The following is a 26,071-nucleotide window of genomic DNA, read 5'->3' on the forward strand; positions in this document are numbered from 1 at the left end:
TCTTTTTTCACCATGGATTTTGGGGGACACACCCTTTTTGTACAGCTTGGCTGTTTTGGATTTGCTATCACTTCTTTTACTTATTATTTATATATTTACTTATTTATAATGTACAGGACTCAGAATTAAGTACATGTACAGATATAATTCAATTGATTAAATATTATTGTTTTTGTATTTATTTTGGGTACTCCAAAGCAGGCCAAGGGTCAGCTTTGGGGCCTCTTTTTATCTGTCTTTTTTCTTTACTACAGGTAGGAGAAACAAAGTGTAAAGGATTTAAACATAGTTATATTTTTTATAGTTACATAATTTTTTTATATAAATGAATTTTTCTCAGCAGGCCAACAGTATGTAACTATCCACTTGTTACAATTTTGGACAGTTAATTAATCCTTGTTACAAATTACTATGTAACTACTGTAGTTATATTATTATAGTTACTTTAATTTACCATGTAACTTAGTTACAAAAGTAGCTGAACTCTCTACTCGGTTACTTGTTTGTAACTGAATTCTCTACTGGGTGGCTAGTATATATATATAGGTGAACTTTCTACAGGGTGATTTGTTTGTAGCTATGGTGATTTGTAGTCTGGCGCCGCCCGCCCCTTCGCATAAAGTAAGGGTCTGGTGAAATACAGATACTAAATCATTTCTAGCGCCCAGATTCGGCGCTAGCCAATTAGTGCATGCCAATGACGTTCACACAGAAATCGCCTTGGCAACACAATGCTTTTGTTCGAATTGAAGTGCAATTATCTGACGTAACAAGCATTACGTGCGCTGTCTAATTGAATTCCTTTTGAAATGATTAGGTATTTGTATTTCACCAGACCCTTACTTTTTGCGAAGGGGCGGGCGGCGCCAGACTAGGTGATTTGCTTGTAGCTGAACTCTCTGCTGCATGGGTAGCTTGTTTGTAGCAGAACTCTCTAAAGGTAACTTGTTTGTAGCTGAATGCTCTGCTGGGTAACGTTTTTGTAGATGAACTCTCGACACTACCTCCAACTTCAGTACTCCACATTCCAAATTTGAGCGAAATCGCTTCAAGCGTAGCTACCCGAGATATGCGACTTCAAAAATTGGATTAGTTTCTTGGTTTTTGTTTTCTTCTTATTTTTCTTCCTCTTGTCGCACACTTACAAAATTTGCTATAAAAGGTGGGGACTATTCTACGGAACGGAACGGAACGGAACGGAACGGAATGATAGACTAAACTACGGAACGGAATGCTTTCTCAGATTGAAGCTTGCAGCTTACCATTGCTGTACAAGTTATCAGTGGCACTTCCAGCAGGTAATCAAACGTACCCCAAGAAAGATAAAACGAATTTAAGGATCGATTGTGGGTTCTTGTTGGTTGTCATTAGTAACGAAGTACTAATTGTGGGAATAGCTGACTCAGTGTGTTCATCTTCGGATATATCAAGTAGGGAACTTAATGCATGACTTGTTTTTACTAGTATGTGAGTTATTTTTACTTACTTGACTTTAGAATGTACAGTCTGAGGCCCAGCCTTTCTAATCGGTATGTGTCATTAGCTACACTACAAAGGAAACAAGTATGGTGACAAGCTGAATCAACTCAGTCTAAGCAGAATCTAAAGGAATTTTGTGCAGTGTGTGAGGAGCAAACATTCAGATACCTCAAGGAGGCTATATTGTGTGAACATCAATGATTCATTAACAGAGTAGTGGACTATTGTCAGATATCTCAGCCTGAGTACTGAGTTGAATTCTGGATGGGGTCTATTTTACAGAGTGGAGTGCTTTTTGAATCAACTTGCAGCTTGGCTAGCTGCTATCATTGCTGAAATTGCATTTTATCAGTGGAACCTCCAGGAAAATGGAATAGGATAATTATAAAACATTAATTAAGTGATTGTTTAGGTAATCATGACTTTATTCAGTCTAATAAACAGATTATATGGTTGATTGAGTGAGGTATCACTTTCAGAAAGTTCAGACAACCAGTGATGAGATGCATGAATTCATCGAATTTTTGTTGTGGTTGGAGACATTAAATATCCAAAAGCAAACTGACTGTATAATATTAATTCACTTTCTTTATATTTTCTCAATTTTGAGCCTGTATACAAATAATTGAATTTTCCTTGTCAATAGAAATCCTAGAATAAGATGGGAGAGAAACTTATCTTTGTTTACCTATACTGTACAACCAAGAGTTCGTAATACTGATTTGTATGGGGAGAGTGTCTAACTCTCAGTATGGCCTGTACAAACACCCTGTGTAAAGTTCACCTTTCATCAAATCAACACCTTTACTGGGGGGGTAGAAAACTGTTGATTAGTGTTGCTGAAGAAGGTAAAGCCTTTGTTCTGAAATAAGGCTAAGGTGTTACTTTAAGCAGGGTGTTTGGTGAATGCATTCAAGTTAGACACTCTCCACCTTATTATGAACTCTCGGTACAACTTCAAAGGAAAATGAAGAAAGCATACAGATGAATCAATAAAATCACTACAGTAAGGTGAATTACAGACTAGTGAGATCTTAATTAATGACAGTGGTTGGAGATTAAGTGTGGTAGCTTCTTGTTCTTGAATATGTTGCAAAGTGGAAGTACAAATCAAAATGGGATATCAATTTCATTATGAAAAATTTGTATACATAAATTATCTAGCATTACTATTTCATTTGTCCTCCACTTAAACATGCTACAACAGTACTAGTGTCAGTACATTGGCAGTGAGTCTACCTTGAAATTTCAACTCTAGAGTAGATCCAACACAGGACAGCCCGCACTGTAACAAATACATGTGACCCCATTGTAATTTCATGGACCAGCTGGACTGGGAATCACTTGAAAATAGACGAACAAATGTAACCTGTTTTGTTTGAAGTGAAGCATGTGAAATGTTACACTTAAGAAATCCTAGGATTCTTAGGTGGTATGTAATTAATGTGTGTTCCATTTCAGGTCTGACTAGATACATTGAAATTACACACACATCTTGGTCCAAATCACGTTTGCCTGGTGGCTACGGGCATGGTTTCACATGCGGCTTATAATAGAGATTTGGCTGATCTTGGAGTTTTGGCATTTAGCCTGATTCAAGGCTAGCAGTCAGACACATCCTTGAATTGTGCAACAGATAAAATCAGCTCACTATTGAATACGGCATTAGTCCACTGCACCAGCTGTTAATATATAAATAACTCCATGCATACACTTCAGTGATGTTTGCAGAATATACCCTCCTTGTGGTCTGCCAAAATATTTGCTCCTCACACACTGCACAAAATTCTTCAAGTTTTAATTCAGCTGGCTCTTTCCTGTTACCAGTATCTTCCTGCTTGCTTTATTTATACACTGACTTATGACTTGAAAGACCGGCCCAGACTGTTTTCTAAAGTCTACATAAGAAAAACAGCTCACATAAAGTTCCCTTCCGTATGGATGAACATCACTGATACAGCTCATCCCACAATAATACTTCGTTACTAATTTTTTATTTTTTTTATTTTTTATTTAATGCTTTATGGTGAAAAGTGACACCAAAGGTCTGATGGTAACTTGCACCATCAGCCTGCCTAAGTACAAAATTATCTACAATTATACAATGTTATGTTGATTAATTGTAAATGTTTGAAGTTTGTGACTGGAGGTCTGGATTGATGACAGGTTCTGCAAGGACAAAGGAAGTGAAAGGTACAGTTGTTGCTCTCGTCAAAATTCGTTAGAAAGTGATTCCATAAGAACGATTTAAGCTTAGATTTGAGAGTAGAATATGATGTGTTTATATCCATTATCGGCATGGCATTCCACAAAGATGGTAACCGATGGAAATAAGAATGTCGAGCTGTGTTGTTAAGGTGATGAGGTATCAAGAGTTTATTGCTTGCTCCAGCCCTAGTAGTAGAAGAGTTGAAACTGATAAAGTTGTTGATGTTGAACTGGTAGGTTGGTGACTTTAGTGACTTGATAGCAAACAGTATGTCCTGCAGTTCAAATATGTATATGAGGGGAAGGAGCTTCAGGTTAATTAGACGATCTTTGTAGCAGCTGGTGTAGTCATTGAGGATGTGTTTAGTGGCTCGGCGTTGGATCCTCTCAAGGTTAACAATGTCTTTCATCAAATGTGGTCGCCAGATCTGAGTACAGTAAAGTAATTGCGATCTTACCAGGGATACGTACAATCTAACCAAGGTAGTAGGTGAATGATTGCAGACAAATGTCCGTCGAATTAGACCAAGTGTTCTGTAAGCACGGGCAATGATGGTTTTATGATGTTTCTCCCAGCTCAGATCTTCAGATAGTATCCAAGGCCGGAGGAGATGGTCCGGTTGGTCAGGCCTGAGCCGGACCAATAATCTGGAGTTGAACCAACTAGCTGACCAGCTCGAACTACATTACTCTCATGCAATCTTTGGACGATCACATCTACATGTAGCTACGTACATTTTAGATGTTATTGAAAATGCATGACACGAGTAGTTACAGCACAGAACTACACGTATAGTACCTCCAATTACCTTACAGTACAGCATAGCGTTCGTACAGAAATAATTGTGGGTTCTACGTACAGTATCACGTGTGCTGACAGTTGGCATTTATCACGTGTAAGGCAGGTGCCTTCTTTGATTCTAACCAGCACACTTATATCACAATTCAATCTTCATAAAATAATCATTAGCATTCCTTGGCTTGTCTCTCTTGGCTTCTTTTACTGGGCGAAGGGATGGCAGTGACAAACCCGGCAGATGACTCATTCCGCGGCAAGAAGCTGTACACCCATACATTACATGGTGGCCATCTGGATGAGATGATGAGTAGAAATCACTCCTCTTCAACTACCCACTCGTCCTGTCGAGATACTGAGCAAAATCTCAGTCTCACCCACATCGCGCCATTTTCGAATACTGATTGGTCTCGTGACTGTCCACCAGTATATTTACGTGATGATCCGTTCACTTCATACAAACCAGTATAGTAGTATACTGTATTTTTGTAGCTGTGTAGCTTTTTATTGTAGCTGTGTGAATTCACTGTATAGTAATTATATCCTAGCTAATGCTGCATGGGTTCCCTGTGAAATTTGGGGGGAAAGTTGCAAGTTGCTAGCTAGTTTTACTTTAAAATTTAGCATCAATTTTAAATTTTAAGGCATTTTCAAGTCTTTAAATTGCAAAAATTCTGCAGTTCCTGGGGGTTGCACCCCCAGACCCCCCTTGAACTTCTAATTGCTAGCTATAACTAAATAAACCATACAGCAAGTTTCATGCTGTGTCCCCTGTATGTCAGGTCTACAATTATACATAGTATAGAAAGTCTGAAGAACAACAGATAGGCTTGAGCATATTTATATAGCTAGCTAGCAGTGAAATATCACTAAAATTGCATATCTGAGTGTCAAAAATTTCCTATGGGAGGCATGCCCCCAGACCCCCCTAGAATGCTCATGCTTCGCACTTCGCAGAGTGTGCTTCGCACACTGTGCAACAGCTCCTCTCTCATTGGCATGTATATAGTACCAATTTCAACATTATAGTCAATGGCCTGACCAACTCAATTTTCCCTCCTCCGGCCCTGGTATCACGCCAAGATCCTTGTGAGAATCTACATGGAATCAATGACAACCAACAAAAACCTACAATCGATCCGTTAATTCGTTTTGTCTTATGTTTAATCACCTACTGGAGATGCCACTGCTAACTTATAAGGGAAGTTTCAGCAATGGTAAGTTGCAAGCTTCAATTTGAGAAAGCGTTCCGTTCCGTGGTTTAGTCCATCATTCCGTTCCGTTCCGTTCCGTAGAATAGTCCCCACCGCTATAAAACGCGAACGCCATATCCAACATCTAATTCCCTTGAAATTTGGCACACAGAAGGGGGGTACTGTAACGAAAAATTTGGTCCGGGGAAAAAATGGGTCCGGCCGGACCATTTTCAGTCGACCAAATTTAGTCCGCCCGGACCATTTTTAGCATCCAAAATTGGTCCCAAAATTGGTCCGGCCCAAACCTAGTTGGCCACATGCACTCCTGACCACCAGGACCAATATTGGTAGACCAAAATGGGTCCGGGTGGACCACTAACGCATGCAGCCAATGATGCATAGCTATAAGTTGTTTGTGACGGAACACTGCAGCCGACCGTAGCTATAGCTATTCTCATTTATCAATCTCGAATAATGAGCATTGCAGGCATTATTACAGTATGGATTTGAGCTTAAAAGGTTATCCAACAAGGGCACAGATCATTGCAAGCATGGGATCAGTTATAGCTGCATTGGAGGTGCTTAAGATCGAGATACTCTACTAGAGCAGTCACCTATAACATTCATCACCAGGCATTGATCCAAAAATAAATGAAGGTGGGTGGCTACCCAGCTTAGCCCAGATTTTAAGTTGAGAGTCCAAATTTACATCAGGAAAAGCTGACACTGTTGTTGTTTGGCTTGTACAGTGAAGCACATGCACAGTAGCATGTGCAGTGTGCTCTTATGTACATATAATGTCTGATCATGAGTTAACACTAATGATTAGAACAATACATCTGTAACACCTGCATGTGTACATACTGCACATTCCTCTCTTTTGTATGTGATATGTAGGAGATGATAGCTTAGGTTTGCTCCATTAAATAACTAAATGTCTCCTACTGATCACATGGTCCTATATACTGGTATAAACATTTCCTAAAAGTTATAGCTATAATATTCCCTGTACGCTTTTCACTACTTAACCAACTTTAAATTTTTACCAATTTTCACCTGTGCACATATACCAGTAGGAGATGCAGTCACTGATCCAGAATAAACCAAGGTGGGTTGCTGGCCCAGATTTTAAGATGAGAGCCTTGAATGTCTTGGTAGTTACATCAGGGAAGAAGGGCTGACAATATTATCATCTAGCTAGTACAGTGAAGCACATAACTAGTAGCATGCCCTTGTGAACATAATAAGGCAAGGAAAATTTGATTAATTGTTTCTCATCCCCACCCGCATCCCTTTTTACCTCACCGCCTCTAATTTCATTGTTGCTGTTATCAATCACGTGCACACGTATTTTGATGTTAGGAAGGCTGGTTATCATTTTACAGCACAGCAAATGTCACTTGCACCTCAGAAAAGGTAGCTAATACGTCAGTAATAGTTCTTAAAAGGTTTTAGTCAACCTTTATAACAGACAGCTTGATTTGGAGTATTTCTTTACTAATGAATAATGATAAATAACCTCCCGCCCGCATGGAAATCTGAATTTTTATGGATGAGAAACTAGTAATCAAGTTTTCCTGGCCTAATGTATTTTGTAATCCCAGTACAGGTTGATCATGAGTTAACACCAGTGGTTAAAACAAACTGTAATACACCAGTGGTTAAAATAAACTGTAATACACCTGTAACACCTGTGCACATACTGCACATTCCTCTCTGTCATATGTGATATGTAGGAGATGATAGTTTAGGTTTACTCTATTGAATAACTAAATGTGAACTATTATCTCTTACTCATGACATGCCGAGAAACATCACCATAAAGGTTGTAGCTATAATATTCTCAGTATGCTTTTCACTACTTAGCCAACTTAAAATTTTGAGGCAGTCGCATTATTTCATGGCCTTAGGGTGAATTGCTGCAGACATAAAAGTAAAATTGACTCAATTCTAAAAGCAGACCCCATATTTTCCTTCAAAAAGTCCTCTACCTGGTGATAGTTAATATACTGCCCATGATCATAGATAAGTTCATGTATATTGCTACCATCTACTGTAAGGTTATAGCCAGCTAGCATTGGAATCTGATGCAATGCAGGCATTTAGTTCATGTTGATATAACGAAAGAGTGCATGTTCATGATCAGTAATATTCAGCATTATTAAATAATGCATGTCTGAGTGGATGCAAGGCTATGCATGGTGGGTGGCTAGCCACCCCATCCACCCCCTCTGGATCAGTCCCTGAGATGATATGTGTAGCTGTTTATGACAATGCATGCATGGGTATTCCCAGATTAATAAAGAACTGACCAAGGGTCAGAATTAACAAATTAAATTCTGAGCTAGCTATATGCAGAAGTTAAAGATAACACATGTTTTAATGATAGATTTTACAATTGTCTACCATCCTCAAGTATAAGTGATCCAGCATAGGCTGGTGATTTCCGTCATGTTGCTATAGTTGTTTGTCATAATCAACACTATACAGGCTGGATGAAAGATTCAACCAAACACTGCAGAGCCGATGATGCTTGTGAAGTTTATTGAGCATGTAAAAATATACTTGGGAAGAATATCTTGATGCCTGTGTTTTTGCATACAGCATTACACACCAAGAGTCCAGTATTGACCATGCATTTGAGTTGATGTATGCCAGAAGAAAACCTCTACTTCCCACTCGGACAGCTAGCTACTGACATGGAAAAGAAGAATGCAGGACTTTTATCATCTCACACTGCTTTAAATTAAAACAGCATTAATTTTTCGACTATGTTCATCGCTGCATATAGCTATGACATTAAATTTAGTTTCTAGCTACTAACCAGTATATCAACTTGGGAAACGAACCATCTAGTTATGACAAACTCCTGGACCAATATTTATAAGTAAATTTATATTATTGGATGTATATCAGCACATTGCTGTCTTTCCAATATAATATAATCATAATCATAAACTATACGCTACTCATTTATAGAGTTTCCAGGCTAAGTCGGCTGCAGTGATCCGTCACAAAAAAACTTAGCATGGACCGACCTGTCCACACACCCGCGGACCAACCAAAATCGGTCCAAGTGGTCAGGGGGTGCATGAGGCCAACCAAGTTTTGGCCGGACCAATTTTGGATGCCAAAAATGGTCCGGCCGGACTAAACTTAATTGGTCAACCAAATTTTGTCCGGCCGGACCAGTTTTGGTATCCAAAATCGGTCCGGCCGGACTGATTTTACCCGGACCGATATTTCTGTGACAGTTCAGTCTAGATTCATATTAATGCAAAACTCTAAGTTCACAAACTGAGCTTATCTGTAGTACAAGCAATGAAATAAATTCAAATGCATAGTAGCATACAGAAGTTACATTACTATTAATGTTATTATGTATTTGTACTGATTTCCTTTTATGCATGCACAGTTTGATTTTAGCAAGACATATTCTGATGATGACAGTTCTGATTGTGGAAGTGATTATAATGTAGATATGGAATGGTATCATACACCACTTTTTGGAGACGAGCAAAATGAATCAACTGACAATGGAGAATTTGATGTTGATGAAGACACAGTATGTGTATTATGAAGTTGTATGTAGCTATATTTGTATGTAATGCATGCATACACATTCAGTATTCATTGGGTGCATTTTTCACTACACCTAGTACATATGCATGTGTACACACAATGATTAAAATGCTTGTACCCTATATTTTAAATTGTGTGGTTGTGCTTTGCTAAAGCTAGACATAGTGCTGCACATTTGTTGTCAACATCCTCATTATTATGACTGTACATTTATGTGTGCAATGCTTTTCATTACAAGAAAACAATCAGAACTAAAATTATACTATACCATATGGCTTCAAATTTTTGTAGTTTTCGTAACTACAGCAATCCTACAAAAATTTGATAAATACTGAATAATTTGGTATTGTGTATGAGGCAATGCTTAAGACAAAATGAAGAGTTTGCCAGCTTTGTCACCTTCACAGCAAAAATATTATGAGCATTTAGGAGCTCACGAGTACAAGGGAATATTTCACCTCACACCAGCATCTGTTCGTCTTGGTGTGCGCATGGAAACCTCTCACACAGTCTGGCAGCACCCATCCCTTTACATAAAGAAGAAGTATCTGGTTACTCTAGCATTACAGAGTTGTAACAATGGAATGTTATTAAGCAATGATGTCACAATAATGGCAGCAAGAATGGCATGTCTAGCAACCATACTAAGTAAGTTCTTGAAATAAGTCAACAAACAGCTACTAACACAACCAAAGATACTTTCCATATCAATTAGGTAGCATCACTAGTATATCTACACGATCCTTTACTACCTTTATCTTTTGTTCTTTTAAAGAACAGGCAAGTACAAGCAGCCTCAATCATAATGCATCTTCACAAAACTTTGTGACGCAAAAATTACATAATTCTGTAGTATCTATCTCCCTCTGTCCGACTGAATTGTGTTGCAAATTTATGTGTGTATATTAAATAAATAAATAAATTTAAAATATCTTCAAAAGAAACGTCATAAAAAATTTTTAATTGCTAATAGCGCAGTTTGATTGGTGTTACCTGTTTTCTGTAACATGCTACAAATTTTGAATGTTATGCTGACCAGACCCTTCCTCTTTATATGAAGGGGTGGACACCACCAGACTATAGTGTCTCACACACAAGTCAAGATTTGCCTCAAAGGCTCTTCCAGTAGTTGCCATCACTGCATCGTGCTTCCACGTGTTTTGCATCTCGTGTCTATGTATGATGAAACCATCATTCTGTGCATGTGTTTCACAAAAAATATGAGTTTATCTTACAAAAAATTTGATGAACCCAAAATGGATCAAAAAAAATTAAACTACGAAAATTTGGAGCCATACAGTGGTATACAGTGTATGATTTTTGTATTGATCTATTATTATGAGAAGCACATATGGGGTCATTAATTTTCATGCTGTTTATAATGCAACGGCATTCACACAAAATTGTAAGAGCTGATATCCATTATCATAAAATCTGATATTGGTGATGCCATATAAAATTTTCAGTAAGTCAGTAAAATTCCATATAGTGGTAAACTGCTATTGTGAGCATGAGTGCATGATTGTTTAAATGTGTCAATTGCATATAGGACCATTTATCAAATGCTTCTTCTGGACCAGAGATATGGAGCGATTCTGATGATGAAGATGGACCTTTACAAGATGAGGAACCTTTACAAGTTCACCTAAATACCTATAAAACAACAGTACGACTATTGGTATTATTTCTCTTCATGTGGAAGGTGATGTTCCAAATTTCAAACATAGCAACAGAAATGTTGCTGCGGGGTTTGTATTTGATTTTACATCATATTGCCACTATTACATCTTCAGGCAACTTCATACAAGCAATAAATTTTTTTCCGGACACAATTGCCAAAGCCAGAAAGTTCATAAATTTAGAGCAGGAAAATTTTGAGCAGTATGTGTGTTGTCCTAAATGCTGTGCCATTTTTAAAATAGGAGATTGTTTTGAACAAATAGGTAGTTGTACAGTTCCGAAAGTTTGTTCAGCTGTTAAATATCCTCGACATCCAAGACCTTCTTGTAGGGGTCACTGTCAATACAATCTTTTGAAGGTGGTAAGAATGAATAAAAAAGAAGTTTTTAGACCACTGAAAACTTACTGTTATAAATCAGTCACATCATCATTGACTGACATTCTATCTCGCCCTGGTATTTTGCACATTTATGAGCAATGGAGAAGCCGCTACATTTTTCCTGAACTTTTTGCCGATATTTATGATGGAGCAGTATTGAAGCATTTTGAGGACAATGGACATTTCTCTCAATCATATTCATATGGCTTGATGCTCAATGTAGACTGGATGGAGCCTTTTGAGCACAGCATATATTCTGTTGGAGTGATTTATTTATCATTATTGAACCTGCCTCGTGAAATTCGCTATGCCCAAGAAAATATTATAATATGTGGTTTGATTCCTGGCCCTAAAGAACCATCCTATAACATTAATTCATTTCTTGAGTCATTAGTAACAGACCTCCTACATTTGTGGAGGGGTACAGAGATTACCCTTCCACATGGCAAAATAAAAATTAGGGCTGCTTTGATATGTGTAGCATGTGACTCACCTGCCACAAGAAAAGTTGGAGGATTTTTGTCACATGCAGCGAAGAAAGGTTGTTTTAGGTGTCATAAGACTTTTCCATGTAAAAGATTTGGAAAGAAATCGGATTACAGTGGGTTTGATCGTGAGAACTGGATTTTGAGAACACATGCAGAATGCTTTGCACTTGGTATGAAGCACAAACATGCAAAGACTGCTTCAGACCAGATTTCTATTGAAAAAGAACATGGAATTCGGTATACATCCCTGATAAATTTACCATATTATATTGCAGTGAACTTTTGCATAGTAGATTCTATGCATAATTTGCTGCTTGGCAGTGCAAAAAAATTCGTAGAACTTTTGAAGAAAAGTAATGGAGTAGGACTTAGTGAGCTAGAAATTAGACAACAGGCTGTTGATCAATTTACTGTTCCTGCTGGAATTGGGCGATTCCCCAGAAAAGTTGAAGGTGGAAGTGGGTTTTCAAATTTTAAAGCTGAAGAGTGGAAAAATTGGGTGCTAATATATTCATTAATTTGCTTCAAGCCTATTCTTAATCCGGAGCTCTATTCACTATGGATAGTATTCACACACGCCTGTGCATTACTTTGTTCTCGTACAATCACCGGTTCAAACATAAACCGTGCTGACCATCTTATTCATGGATACTGTTGTATGTTTGAAGTTGTATTTGGAAAAGAGAATTGTTAACCAAATTTACATTTACACTGCCATCTTAATAATTGTTTATTTGATTACGGTCCATCGTCATCATTCTGGCTGTTTGGATTTGAACGAATGAATGGAGTTTTAGGTAGTGTACACACAAATAAACAAGCAGTCGAAATTCAGCTGTTTAGAAAGTTTATCAGCAAGCAACAAGTAGGCAGTATTGAATGGCCAAGTGGTGAACTAGCTAAGACTCTAAAACCTTTATTAGACAGTATGCAGCCTGATAGAGATAAAATTAACTATGGAGGATGTTTTCTTCATATATTATATCCCTTTGATAGTGCAGCTATCTTGGAGTCAAACAAATGCTGTAAACTGCTACCAAGTATCAAGGAGAAAGCCTTTTCAGCTAATGACCATCATTTAATTCATCAATATTTTGCTTTTCACTATGGAGATGTGTATACAAAAACACTTATTTTGCACAAAGAATCGTCATCAGTGATGTTTAACGGATCCTTGTATGGAGGGTATTTTTCCAGACAAAAGAACAGTTCACTTGTCATTGCGCGTACAAAAAGCACATCTGGTGAGGTCCAAGAGCAGCCCTTCCTTGTTATAAGGTTTGTTGAGTGCACAGTTGTGTTTAAGCAATCAAGATCACCCCAAACTTGTTCTAATGTGTTGGCTAAAGTCATTCCTCTTCAACATCACCCTCAAAAATTCTTTTACCCTAAACCTGTTGAAGTCTGGTATAGACCTGAAGATGATTCAATTAAAAATCCTTCACTTCATAGATATGTTTTTATTTCATCTATTCTGTGCCGTTGTGCACATTGTCCGTTTGTCAGCACTGCAAGCCAAGATGTAGATTGTATGACTGCAATTGCAGTGATTCCATGTAACTCTTATTTTGGATGTGGAAATTATATTTGACTTTCAGTTGAATGTTCAAATAGGCACTCAGCCTGTAGCTAAAACTTGCAGGATTTTGAATTGAATTATTATAATTTGAAAATTTTGTACTAGTGTATGCATACTGTGCACTTGTACATATGGCATTATGATCAGCATAATAGCTAGCTTAACAATTAGTAATCATTTTTCCTTTAATGGTATTCTCTTGTTTACTGTAAAATTACTTACCAGTATAACAAATTGGTTTAGCTTTACTTCATAGTAATCTTTCAGTAAGTATTCAGGCGGTATACTGTCAGTAGATTTTTGGTGGATTGCTCAGTTACTGTAATTTACTAAAAAAGTAAATAAGCAGCTTTCAAGCAGTGCTTTAAGCCAACATCACAAGAAGTGCAAGCTTCCAAAAGCTCCCAGTGTTACTAAACCACCAACAAAGCCTAAGAACTTTCCCAAGCAAACTACGCAACCTCCCAAACAACTAGACAACCAGGCTCATGTAACATCTGTGGTGAGAATCATGCCCGTAGCACATGTCGTTTTCGTAATGCTAAATGTTTGAATTATGGAAAAGTTGGTCATATTCAAAGAGTTTGCTGATCATCTCCAATAGCAGTTGTTCAATCTAACACTTCAGCAGAATCTTCAAATTCCTCACAACAACCAACACATTCCTTACCACAATCTTCAGATTCTTCACAACAACCTATACAGCAGACTCAGCAGCAGTAACACTTTCACATTCTTCGGAAGAAATTCCCGCAATGTTTCAGATACTGCAACTTCCAGATCTGGGCAGACGACTTCGTCTTATGGTGGATTCAGCATCTCCTGTCACCTTTATCAATTCTGCCACCTGGAACGATCTGGACCAGCCACCACTAACACCTACAAACAGAGAACTCAATGCTTTTGAAGGTCAACAGATCAAACCACTAGGCTGTTTCCAGACTCTGGTAAAGCGTGAAGACCTCCCTTCCCAGTCTGCAGTTATGTCAATATTTGTGTCACATAATGGAGTGAATTTTATTGGCAGAGATGGTCAAAAGCAACCCAACATAGTGATTGACCCCCAGCAGTTTGGAATTGTGTCATCAGTAAGTGTACCAGACAAATGTTTACAAGACATTCTTGACATTCATTCAGAATTGTTCAAACCAGGTCTGGGCTGTTGTACTACAACAACTGCAAAACTGATTCTAAAAGAGGATGCACAGCCAAAATACTGCAAGCCACGTAAGTTGCCATTTGCTCTCAAACCAATTGTTGGTACTGAATTAGATCGACTAGAGAAAGAAGGGGTACTTGAGAAAGTCAACCACTCAGAGTGGGCAACCCCCATTGTTGTTGTAAAGAAACCCAGTGGAAAAGTGAGAATTTGTGGTGATTTCAAGGTATCGCTAAATCCAGTGCTCAAAAGTGATGTTCATCCATTCCCACTTCCAGAAGAATTGTTTCACAAGTTGAATCAAGGCTACTGTACATGTTTTCAAAAATCGATTTTGCAGATGCTTATCTTCAAATTGAACTTGATGCCGAGTCTAATGTTTGGTTGTCATCAACACACATCAAGGTCTTTACCACTACAAGCGTTTACCGTTTGGCCTTAGTTGTGCTCCAGCTGTTTTTCAGAGAATTGTTGAAAGAGTGATACAAAATGTTCCCGGCACAGCTAATTACCTTGATGACATCATTGTTACTGGCAGTACAGAGAAAGAACATCTTGCTAACCTTGAATCAACCCTTGCAAAACTAAAAGAATTTGGTTTCCACCTTAGAATGGATAAATGTAAGTTCTTTCAGAATGAAATTGAGTATCTGGGCCATGTAATTGATAAAGAAGGCATACATCCTCAACCAGCCAAAATTGATGCAATAACCAACATTCCGTTTCCGAAGAACCAAGCAGAGTTATGCTCATTTCTGGGCATGGTAAATTAGAGATATAGTCCTGGTTTAGCAACAAAATGTGCTGTGTTGAATGATCTGTTGCACAAGGATGCTCAGTGGTGTTGGACTCCACAACATTCACAAGCTGTAAAAGCTATCAAACAAGTTTTGACATCTTCCACTACATTGTTACATCATGATCCTGAGCTTCTTTTGAGTATTGCCTGTGATGCAAGCCAAGTGGGTATTGGAGCTGTGCTCTTTCATACACTTTCAGATGGTTCAGAGAAACCAATCGCATGTGCTTCACCCAAACTGACTAAAGTTGAAAGGAACTATGCTCAAATACAGAAAGAAGCATTAGCCATCATTTACGGTGTTCAGAAATTTCGACAGTGCCTACTTGGAAAAAAGTTCAATCTAATTACAGATCACAAACCTTAATTGACAATTTTCCACCCAACCAAAGGTATACCTGAAACTGCTGCCAGTCGTTTACAAAGGTGGGTAATTATTTTATCTGCTTATGACTATGTAGTTCAATTCAAGCCCTCAGCACAACATGTCAATGCTGATGGATTGTCTCGTTTACCACTGAACACTGATGAAATCAGTACTGATGAAACTGTTGATTTGGCGATAGTGTGTGCTGTGGAGCAGCAACAGTTAGATTGCCTTCTATTACAAGCTACTGACATTCAGAAAGCTACCATGCAAGATCAGTTTTTTATCACAAGTTTTCAGTTACACCTTAAATGGTTGGCCAAGTTCCTTACAATCTTTACCAGACACCCTCAAACCATTTCTCAATAAGAGATTTCAGATCACAATTGCAAACAAGTGTTTACTTTGAGGTATTCGAGTTGTGGTTCCCAAGAATTTTCAGTCCAGTCACCCAGGCATGACAAAGATGAAATCAATAGTAGCTCGTTTACATGTTTGGTGGCCACGGATTGATGACGAGATAGAAAATTTTGTGAAAGCCTGACGAAGTTATTCTCAGAATGCTAGAGACCCAGTCAGAGTACCATTACACCAATGGGAACTACCAGCTCAGTCATGGCAAAGACTTCACATAGCTAGACTTCACATAGCTAGACTTCGCTGGACCATACAAGGACAAGATGTGGCTCCTAGGTATTGATGCCTACAGTAAGTGGCCTGAAATTCACAGTATGAAATCTACAACTGCTGAGACTACAAACATCTCAGACAGATTTTTGCCACGCATGGTTTGCCACATCAAATCATCTCCGACAATGGTCCACAGTTATTTTCAACTACTTTTCAGAAGTTTTGTGAAGCTCGAGGCATTCAGCATACCAAGACTGCACCCTACAGTCCCAGATCAAATGGTGAGGCTGAAAGACTGGTACAGACTTTTAAGAATGCTATAAACAAGATTGATCCTCACACTAATTCAGAAATTCAAGAAGCTTTGGTTGATTTCTTAACCAAGTACAGATCAACACCTCATTCTGCTACAAATCAGACACCATCAGAAATGCTCAACAACCATCAGATGAGAACAATTCTAGATTTGTTACACCCCTGCAACAGTGAAGCAGCTAAGTCACAGCAACGTCAGAAAACTGATTGTGATGTTCATATCCAGCCAAACAAGTTTAAAGTTGGTGATTTAGTCTGGGCACGCAATTTCAGAGAGGGGAAAAGATGGTTGCCTGAAAACATTACCCAGCAGAATGAAAATGTTCTTTATGAAGTGTTCATTAAGGACTTGAATTCAACTTGGCGTCGACATGCAAATCAGTTACATAATAGAACTGAATGGATTCCAGAATCTGAATCTGTTGGTGTCAAGTACAAGAAACACCACAAGAGACTGTACAGCCTTCAACACCCCCTTTGCATAGATCTACAAGAGTCAGGCAACCACGACAACCTTGGTCACCCAGCAACACGTAAACTTAACAGGGAGGAACTGTGGTATTTCTGTATGCATGTCTGTAATTACGTAATCCTCATTGTGTAATTGTTTACTTGTATTATGCTTACGTAGCTGATAGTGCACGTGTTGCTGTATGTCTTGAGAGTTGTAGCTTTTAATCCTTCGTGATTGTATCATGATTGTGCTTGTACATCTGTGGTAATTGACAGTGTTAATTATACTACAATTCAATATTACGCGGATACTACACATAGCTATGTCAGTATCTCATAGTTTAGTATGTCAAACTTTCCTACCACTAATACTATTTGTGACTGGGCCTGCGAAAATAGGGCATGTGGGCACAGTATTTTTGCCTACTTTTTCGAATTTTCATCTCTCATAATGTTTTGTACCATTACACTATGGAAATGCAATTTTCAGCTCTCAGTACGCATTTAGTTGGCTTTATGATGCAAGTTACAGAACACAAATAACCTGTTCCAATACTGAGATATGACCTGTTAGGTGATGGGGTGTAGTTTGTGCCCACATGCCCTGTTTTCGCAGGCCCGGTCACATTTGTGATTATTAGTTGAATTTACTAGCTACATATAAGGAATAATTCATGCACTCTGTTAAAGATTATGTTTACATTGCTGTTATGATGTAATGATGATTAAGAATGTGTTGTTAAGTTTTTAATATTTTTTCGCTGATTCCCTGTTTTCCTGTAAGAATCCTGTCTATGTTATTGAAGCTCTATATGGTCCGAGGGACTTTAAAATTTATTATTGCTTACAATAATGATTACTAATGAATATGATTGAGCAGGGCAATAATTACACTATAGTACGTTCACGTTGAGCTGAATCCTCAAAAACATTTAATAACTCATGGATGCAATTACACATGATCTTGAAATTTGGCTCATTTGTAGTACTGCTTGATCCGCTAAAAATATTTCGAAATCTTTTTATTCAAATGTTTGACATAATATTTATGGCCAATCTAAAGTTTCACAATACATTTCCTATGGGGAAGCCATATAAGTACAGTGTCCATTACAACCCTTTCCCGAACTTGTAATGGAGCCAAACTGTACATGTCTGTTGTTGACACCTTTGCTGTTACCAATAATCATCTGGTTGGCTGAAATGTTAACTCTGTTGAGAAAAAATCCACTTTTAATTTTTAGCTGTTTTTCAGGATTCAGCTCAACGTGAACATACTATAATGATATTTATCACCAAAATTCAGCTCCATACAGGCTGCATGTTAATGCATATGTACTCCAGAGCTTATGTCTGATAAACATGCATGGCTATATACCACTTAATTAAGCAAGAAAACTATCTGTCTGTCTGATTACAACTTTGAAATTTACATATCAACTGTTCTCTAGCTACAAGTTGTTGGAAGAGCCAGCTGATCCATAAGTATCAACCAATTTCTTTGACACTAGTACCATTCCTTAGTAGCTATAGATCAAAGTTAATAATTATAACTTGTGTACTTAATTGTAGATATGAAGTAAGGAGTGTGTGATTTACATGCACAGTAGCTACCAGTTGTGATAAATATTCTAGGAGAGTGATCACTAATTTTATTTGAAGTGTAACCAGTTGCTTCATCTCCTTCAATGTACCTATTTCCATGGTGATTGATAGTTAATATTGTCGGACAGTCTGTATAATGTATGTGCTACCTTCCAGTCTGGAAATTTTAGACCATTTTATAGCGACCCATCCCACTGCATTGATACATCTTGTTAGCAAGAATGCCTACATTGGTAGATGACAATTGTCTAAATGTTTTGGACAATCAACCAATTATGCTATATATAGCTATATACTGTAGTTGGTGATCTGTCATTCATTGTGAGTGTAAAATGTAATTTAAAATCAACAAATATTCAAGGAACAACTCTATTTCAAGTTACAAGTCAGTGATACTTGGCACTGGTTACTGTGTCATGGTAACTACTGTAACTTGGTGTATGTATGTCATCAATTATTACTTAGCATAAATAATCCAAGTCTGTTTTGATTTGAGGAACTTTACCTGCCTATAGCCGAGTGACTGAGTGAACCAGTCAGTTTGAAAGAGTGTATGGTTGTGGTAGCTAGTGTATGTGTGTGTGTGTGTGTGTGTGTGTGTGTGTGTGTGTGTGTGTGTGTGTGTGTGTGTGTGTGTGTTAGGCCAGGGTAAGCAAACTTGACTAACTACTTGTCTCTAATCAGGATTTGCATGCATGCTTGAGGGAGGTTATTAAATGCGAAAGCCCATTTTTGTTATCTACGTAATTCATTGTTGATTGCCGGTACGTGGTGTATAATGTCTGTTATTGTCTTGCTTTGTGTTCACATATGCATGTATATTTAGTTTGTTGTTGTACAGTAGTTGTTTTGTATCACTCCAACATGGAGGAATGGCATTGCGCCAATTGTTGTGAATAAATTGAAGCCTAATACGTATAGCTATTTTACTTTCTATGTTGAGCTGCAGGTGATGTTTCTTTGTTGCAAAAGATAGTCAGTTGTAGCCAGCCTTCTCCAGCATCAAAATTTATGTGCACATGATTATTTTATAGTCACAATAATAACATTGAGTTTAAAAATATATGTGTGGGGATAAGAAACAAGTAATTACATTTGTCTAGTTTTACAATGTGTGCACATGCGTGCGTGTGCATGCATGAGTGTGCGTGCGTGTGTATGTGTGTTGTGTGTATCCCTACTTTTACTCATAGTATCATTTCAGAGGAGATTTGGCCATTTTAGGCGCACACTGGTATAAACCTGACATAAGTACTCTTGGTGTAAGTACATAAGAATATGTTGACTTAATAGGCAGCTATAAATCCTTGCCTGTGAAAATGCATAAGCATCATGGAAATGATTAAGTACTCTTATAGAAGAATCAGTGATATAGAGCATATTTGATACAACTGTACATGTTTTATTAGAGTATTGTAAGCCAATGGAACTTTGTTTTTAACAGTTTCTAAAAGTTATTACCATACAGATTTTCCCTATAAATATACTATACCAAATATATTGTCCTTGCAGTCTGATCTGCAATTTAATAGTCATGCAAAGACGTGCAATGTAACCAATGTATACCTACTACTGAAATCTTAATTTCTATGCTGAGAGGACTTTGCTGATATCCTGCACATATCTCAAAATGTGAATTTTTCTTGAAGGAGGCATGCTCCCAGATACTTTGACTGTACAGTAGCTCCTTCAATAGTATTCAGTACATACTAGTACTTTTCACTTTGCTCCAATATTCTGGCTTTATCATGATTTGGATAAGAAGAATCCTAGGAAACAGCAGCAGGATGAAACTGAAATAGAATGACCACTGGAAAATGCCTGTTATCGTGTCAATATATAGTTTATATTTTACAGCACAGTGCTTCTTTACTGTATCCTGGTGTTAAAATGACCTCCAGAGCACCCTAAGAGAGCAGTTGCAGTACATTGAAAGAAATACTCTAATACAGTACAGTCAAAAATTAATGCTTTTTAAATATGTATCTCACCAGGGAATTAATTCACCTGTGTATAGGCTGACAAAGAATAAGTATACAGCTAGCTGAGTTGTCAACAATGAAAGCTAGCTAGTCCCTTGAAACCATAACAAATTCAGCTGTTTTAACATAAAAAGGTTTATAAAGTATTCTAAATTCACTGACTGCCTGTATCTGTAGCCTTAGGGATAAAAGTAATGGGGTAAGTGACAGCTGCAGTATTCTTTGTCAAGCCAAAGATCCAATAAAGAGAACAGTAATGGAACTACTGCAAGCATACTACTACATACGCCATTATGTGACTTCTTATCCAGAAGTTACACCCTAAAGTCTATAATATACACTATAGATACTGTCAATTTATAGTTAGAAATCTTAATATTTGAATCTTAAAATGTTTCAAGGGAATAGCTAGCTTCAGTGTTAACAACTCAACCATAGTCTGAATATCTAACCTATAGTCCATTAAGTTATTAGGCTTTCAATGCAGGGATAGTTATTAACAATCATTCTTGAATTTGTATTAAAAGGTTTTTTGTTAGGTTGTATGCTCTATTAGAATATTTTAATAATTTTGAGATGAAGGATCCTACAGTGCTGCAAAGAAGCATTGTGTAGCTGCATCTGGGAATGTTTTCAAACAGAAATTCGTTTATTCAATGACTGCAGTGTTCTATTAGAATTTTATTACATGACTGCTCTATTAGAGTATTTCAATCTGAACTAAACATTACTGTAGTGCTAATACCAACATTTTTGTTTATGCACTATATTATGTTAATATTATTTTGTGTACATATAAACCATTCTACCATCTACCACATGCATGAATGCATTTTGCATTGTAAAGATCACGAAAATCTACTTTAGTGTTTGACTGCTATAATTGCAGATCAGATTGCATATGTAGGCATGTAAAGTTTAAAGTGACTTATGCATGGGATATCAGGCTATACTTTATAGTATAATGAGTTGGTATATAGGCTATGTTTTCCCTCTTACCAAAATAATATATAAATAATTGATTTTAATGTCCTTTTAAAACTATTTTACACCTCTAAATTTTCATACCCTGAAAAGTAGTTGCTTATAGCGTTTAAAATGTTACTCCAAGCACATACAATCGGTTATCCCTTCCTTAATTGCCTCAGCAACTTGCACAACCAGAGCCAAATAAAGTTACTACACCTCTGCTATGACAGTAACATCACTGCAGAAGTTAGCTATGGCATCAGAAAATTACAGTTAAATTTTCCATGCATCTCAATCAGAAAACCATACAAGTACTGAAACATTGCACAGGGATTATATGTTAACTGGTAACAAAACTCCTTCCAGTGTGACGTGTGAAATTACTAGAGGCAGCACTTTATTATATTCATCCGCTTTCTTACAGCACATTGTAATACTCCCCACACATGTTTTCCTCCACGTTGTACATAATCGTCTCTCCAATGTATCCAGGTATGAAGTTGTTTAAGGAGCGTACTTCAATAAAATGTTGTAAATTGTTCAATGCATTCACTACACAGTAAGAGAAAACATTACTTCGTCAAGAGGAACTGTGACGGTACTTGTAAAGTTTTAATTAATTCCTGATTATCGTGTGAATAAATCATTGACATCAATGTCCACTAAACTAAACCAAGTGCACTAAACTGTTGAATATTATTGTTGTAGTGACTATTAATCTATGTTAGAATAGCTGATTTCTCTATTAGAGTTATTGCAATGGTCGGCTCTAACAATCATTATTTTAGTTAGTCACTCATCCCTCCTTTCGGCATGCACAGCAATTGATTTGTATCTGCAACTATACAGCATCCACTGCTATTAACGTATTCTATCTGCTGTTCGAACTAGCTATAGCTAAAAATAATATGTGACCAGATTTGCAAAAAGGGGCCTTCCACACACATCCAATTTTCTGAACTTGTGAGACCATAACTTAGTGTTCAGTTAACATATAAACTTGAAAGTTTCTCCATCTATTAAGCTATGTCAGTACGCACTAATGACCAACTTTCAAGTAAATATCTTTTTCAAATCTTATGTTATTAATGATCAAAGTTGGTAAATTGGATGTGTGTGGAAGACCCCTTTTCATAATATGTAGTAAGGAACTTAGAAATTGTATGGAAATATTGTGGAAGTGTGGCATGGAACTTGGAAATCGTATGGAAACTGCGTGGAACTTAGAATTTATCGTAGAAACAATATGAAAATTTTTATGGAAGTTGGAAATAACATGGAAATAGCATGGAAGTGACATGGAAATACCAAGGAAGTTTCCCAGAACCGGCCACCGTTGCATTGTGTGAATTACCGTAATATTGTATGACAGGGGGGTAGGACATGATGTAATAGTGCATACAATTTAGCATAATTTAATTGAATTCCAATGATAATTGGGAGATGAAAAACTTAATGTATCAGCTACTTGCATCATTGTAGATGCTGAAATTGATTGCATTTATTACTTATAACTAAGAATACAGCAAACAAAAACACAGGTACCTGAAATTATGATCAGAATTTATTCTAAATAACGCTCTATTGTAAAATTCGCAGTAATATCACTGGGTTTACCAGGGCTTAGTAGATGAAACGACTTCTTCACTATTGAATCACTATTTCTGACAATAAATACAACAATAATCTTCGCAGTTTACTAGAACTAAAGGTGGGGACTATTCTACGGAACGGAACGGAACGGAACGGAACGGAATGATGGACTAAACCACGGAACGGAACGCTTTCTCAAACTGAAGCTTGCAACTTACCATTGCTGAAACTTCCCTTATAAGTTAGCAGTGGCATCTCCAGTGGGTGGTTAAACATAAGATAAAAAGAATTAACGGATCGATTGTGGGTTTTTGTTGGTTGTCATTAGTAAGAAGTATTATTGTGGGATGAGCTGTATCAGTGATGTTCATCCATACGGAAGGGAACTTTATGTGAGCTGTTTTTCTTATTTAGACTTTACAAAACAGTCTGGGCCGGTCTTTCAAGTCATAAGTCAGTGTATAAATAAAGCAAGCAGGAAGATACTGGTAACAGGAAAGAGCCAGCTGAATTAAAACTTGAAGAATTTTGTGCAGTGTGTGAGGAGCAAATATTTTGGCAGACCGCAAGGAGGGTATATTCTGCAAACATCACTGAAGTGTATGCATGGAGTTATTTATATATTAACAGCTGGTGCAGTGGACTAATGCCGTATTCAATAGTGAGCTGATTTTATCTGTTGCACAATTCAAGGATGTGTCTGACTGCTAGCCTTGAATCAGACTAAATGTCAAAACTCCAAGATCAGCCAAATCTCTATTATAAGCCGCATGTGAAACCATGCCCGTAGCCACCAGGCAAACGTGATTTGGACCAGGATGTGTGTGTAATTTCAATGTATCTAGTCAGACCTGAAATGGAACACTTACATTAATTACATACCACCTAAGAATCCTAGGATTTCTTAAGTGTAACATTTCACATGCTTCACTTCAAACAAAACAGGTTAAATTTGTTCATCTATTTTCAAGTGATTCCCAGTCCAGCTGGTCCATGAAATTACAATGGGATCACATGTATTTGTTACAGTGCGGGCTGTCCTGTGTTGGATCTACTCTAGAGTTGCGATTTCAAGGTAGACTCACTGCCAATTTACTGACACTAGTACTGTTGTAGCATGTTTAAGTGGAGGACAAATGAAATAGTAATGCTAGATTATTTATGTATACAAATTTTTCATAATGAAATTGATATCCCATTTTGATTTGTACTTCCACTTTGCAACATATTCAAGAACAAGAAGCTACCACACTTAATCTCCAACCACTGTCATTAATTAACCAAGATCTCACTAGTCTGTAATTCACCTTACTGTAGTGATTTTATTGATTCATCTGTATGCTTTCTTCATTTCCTTTGAAGTTGTACCAAGAGTTCTTAATAAGGTGGGGAGTGTCTAACTTGAATGCATTCACCAAACACCCTGCTTAAAGTAACACCTCGGCCTTATTTCAGAACAAAGGCTTTACCTTCTTCAGCAACTCTAATCAACAGTTTTCTATCCCCCAGTAAAGGTGTTGATTTGATGAAAGGTGAACTTTACACAGGGTGTTTGTACAGGCCATACTGAGAGTTAGACACTCTCCCCCATACAAATCAGTATTACGAACTCTTGGTTGTACAGTATAGGTAAACAAAGATAAGTTTCTCTCCCATCTTATTCTAGGATTTCTATTGACAAGGAAAATTCAATTATTTGTATACAGGCTCAAAATTGAGAAAATATAAAGAAAGTGAATTAATATTATACAGTCAGTTTGCTTTTGGATATTTAATGTCTCCAACCACAACAAAAATTCAATGAATCCATGCATCTCATCACTGGTCGTCTGAACATTCTGAAAGTGATACCTCACTCAATCAACCATATATTCTGTTTATTAGACTGAATAAAGTCATGATTACCTAATCAATCACTTAATTAATGTTTTATCATTTTCCTGGAGGTTCCACTGATAAAATGCAATTTCAGCAATGATAGCAGCTAGCCAAGCTGCAAGTTGATTCAGAAAGCACTCCATTCTGTAAAATAGACCCCATCCAGAATTCAACTCAGTACTCAGGCTGAGATATCCTGGAGATATGTGACAATAGTCCACTACTCTGTTAATGAATCATTGATGTTCACACAATATAGCCTCCTTGAGGTATCTGAATGTTTGCTCCTCACACACTGCACAAAATTCCTTTAGATTCTACTTAGACTGAGTTGATTCATCTTGTCACCATACTTGTTTCCTTTGTAGTGTAGCTATACACATACTGATTTATGCCGATTAGAAAGGCTGGGCCTCAGACTGTACATTCTAAAGCCAAGTAAGTAAAAATAACTCACATACTAGTAAAAAAAAGTCATGCATTAAGTTCCCTACTTGATATATCCGAAGATAAAATCACTGAGTCAGCTATTCCCACAATTAGTACTTCGTTACTAATGACAACCAACAAGAACCCACAATCGATCCTTAAATTCGTTTTATCTTTCTTGGGGTACGTTTGATTACCTGCTGGAAGTGCCACTGATAACTTGTACAGCAATGGTAAGCTGCAAGCTTCAATCTGAGAAAGCATTCCGTTCCGCAGTTTAGTCCATCATTCCGTTCCGTTCCGTTCCGTTCCGTAGAATAGTCCCCACCGAACTAAACCCCATGGCAAAATGTACAGTACGCATACATCACGCAATTATCGTGACGTCATGTCCTACTCCTCTGATTGTACGAAGGCTACGCATTTTATGAACTCCTGTCAACTCAGCGTACCATCATCACGTTTTGGGCCAAGTGCATGTCATAGCTGTCTTCCTCTTCCATGA

The 26,071-nt window shown here is 37.4% G+C and overlaps 2 protein-coding genes across 2 annotated transcripts in view; both read left to right on the top strand.

The window, feature by feature from the left end:
* LOC136263621 (uncharacterized) overlaps positions 1–26,071 on the top strand; it is a gene marked incomplete in the record, with an annotated part of 463,802 nt that overhangs the window by 180,201 nt on the left and 257,530 nt on the right.
* Positions 14,143–17,261, top strand: LOC136246438 (uncharacterized). The gene is made up of 5 exons (XM_066037885.1): positions 14,143–14,748; positions 15,011–15,310; positions 15,377–15,508; positions 15,818–15,933; positions 16,610–17,261. The coding sequence occupies exons 1-5, from the start codon at positions 14,143–14,145 to the stop codon at positions 17,259–17,261; spliced, it is 1,806 nt and encodes a 601-aa protein (XP_065893957.1).

The sequence above is a fragment of the Dysidea avara genome, chromosome 1, assembly GCF_963678975.1.
Source record: "Dysidea avara chromosome 1, odDysAvar1.4, whole genome shotgun sequence".
In the NCBI taxonomy this organism is placed as follows: Eukaryota; Metazoa; Porifera; class Demospongiae; order Dictyoceratida; family Dysideidae; genus Dysidea; species Dysidea avara.

Excerpts from the sequence above, each read along its gene's own strand:
- LOC136246438 (XM_066037885.1), top strand. The coding sequence starts at position 14,143 with ATGTTTCAGATACTGCAACTTCCAGATCTGGGCAGACGACTTCGTCTT. Across the intron at positions 15,509-15,817 it reads TTGCCTGTGATGCAAGCCAA|CCCTCAGCACAACATGTCAA; the intron begins GTGGGTATTGGA and ends GTTCAATTCAAG. Across the intron at positions 15,934-16,609 it reads TGTGCTGTGGAGCAGCAACA|TCCCAGATCAAATGGTGAGG; the intron begins GTTAGATTGCCT and ends TGCACCCTACAG.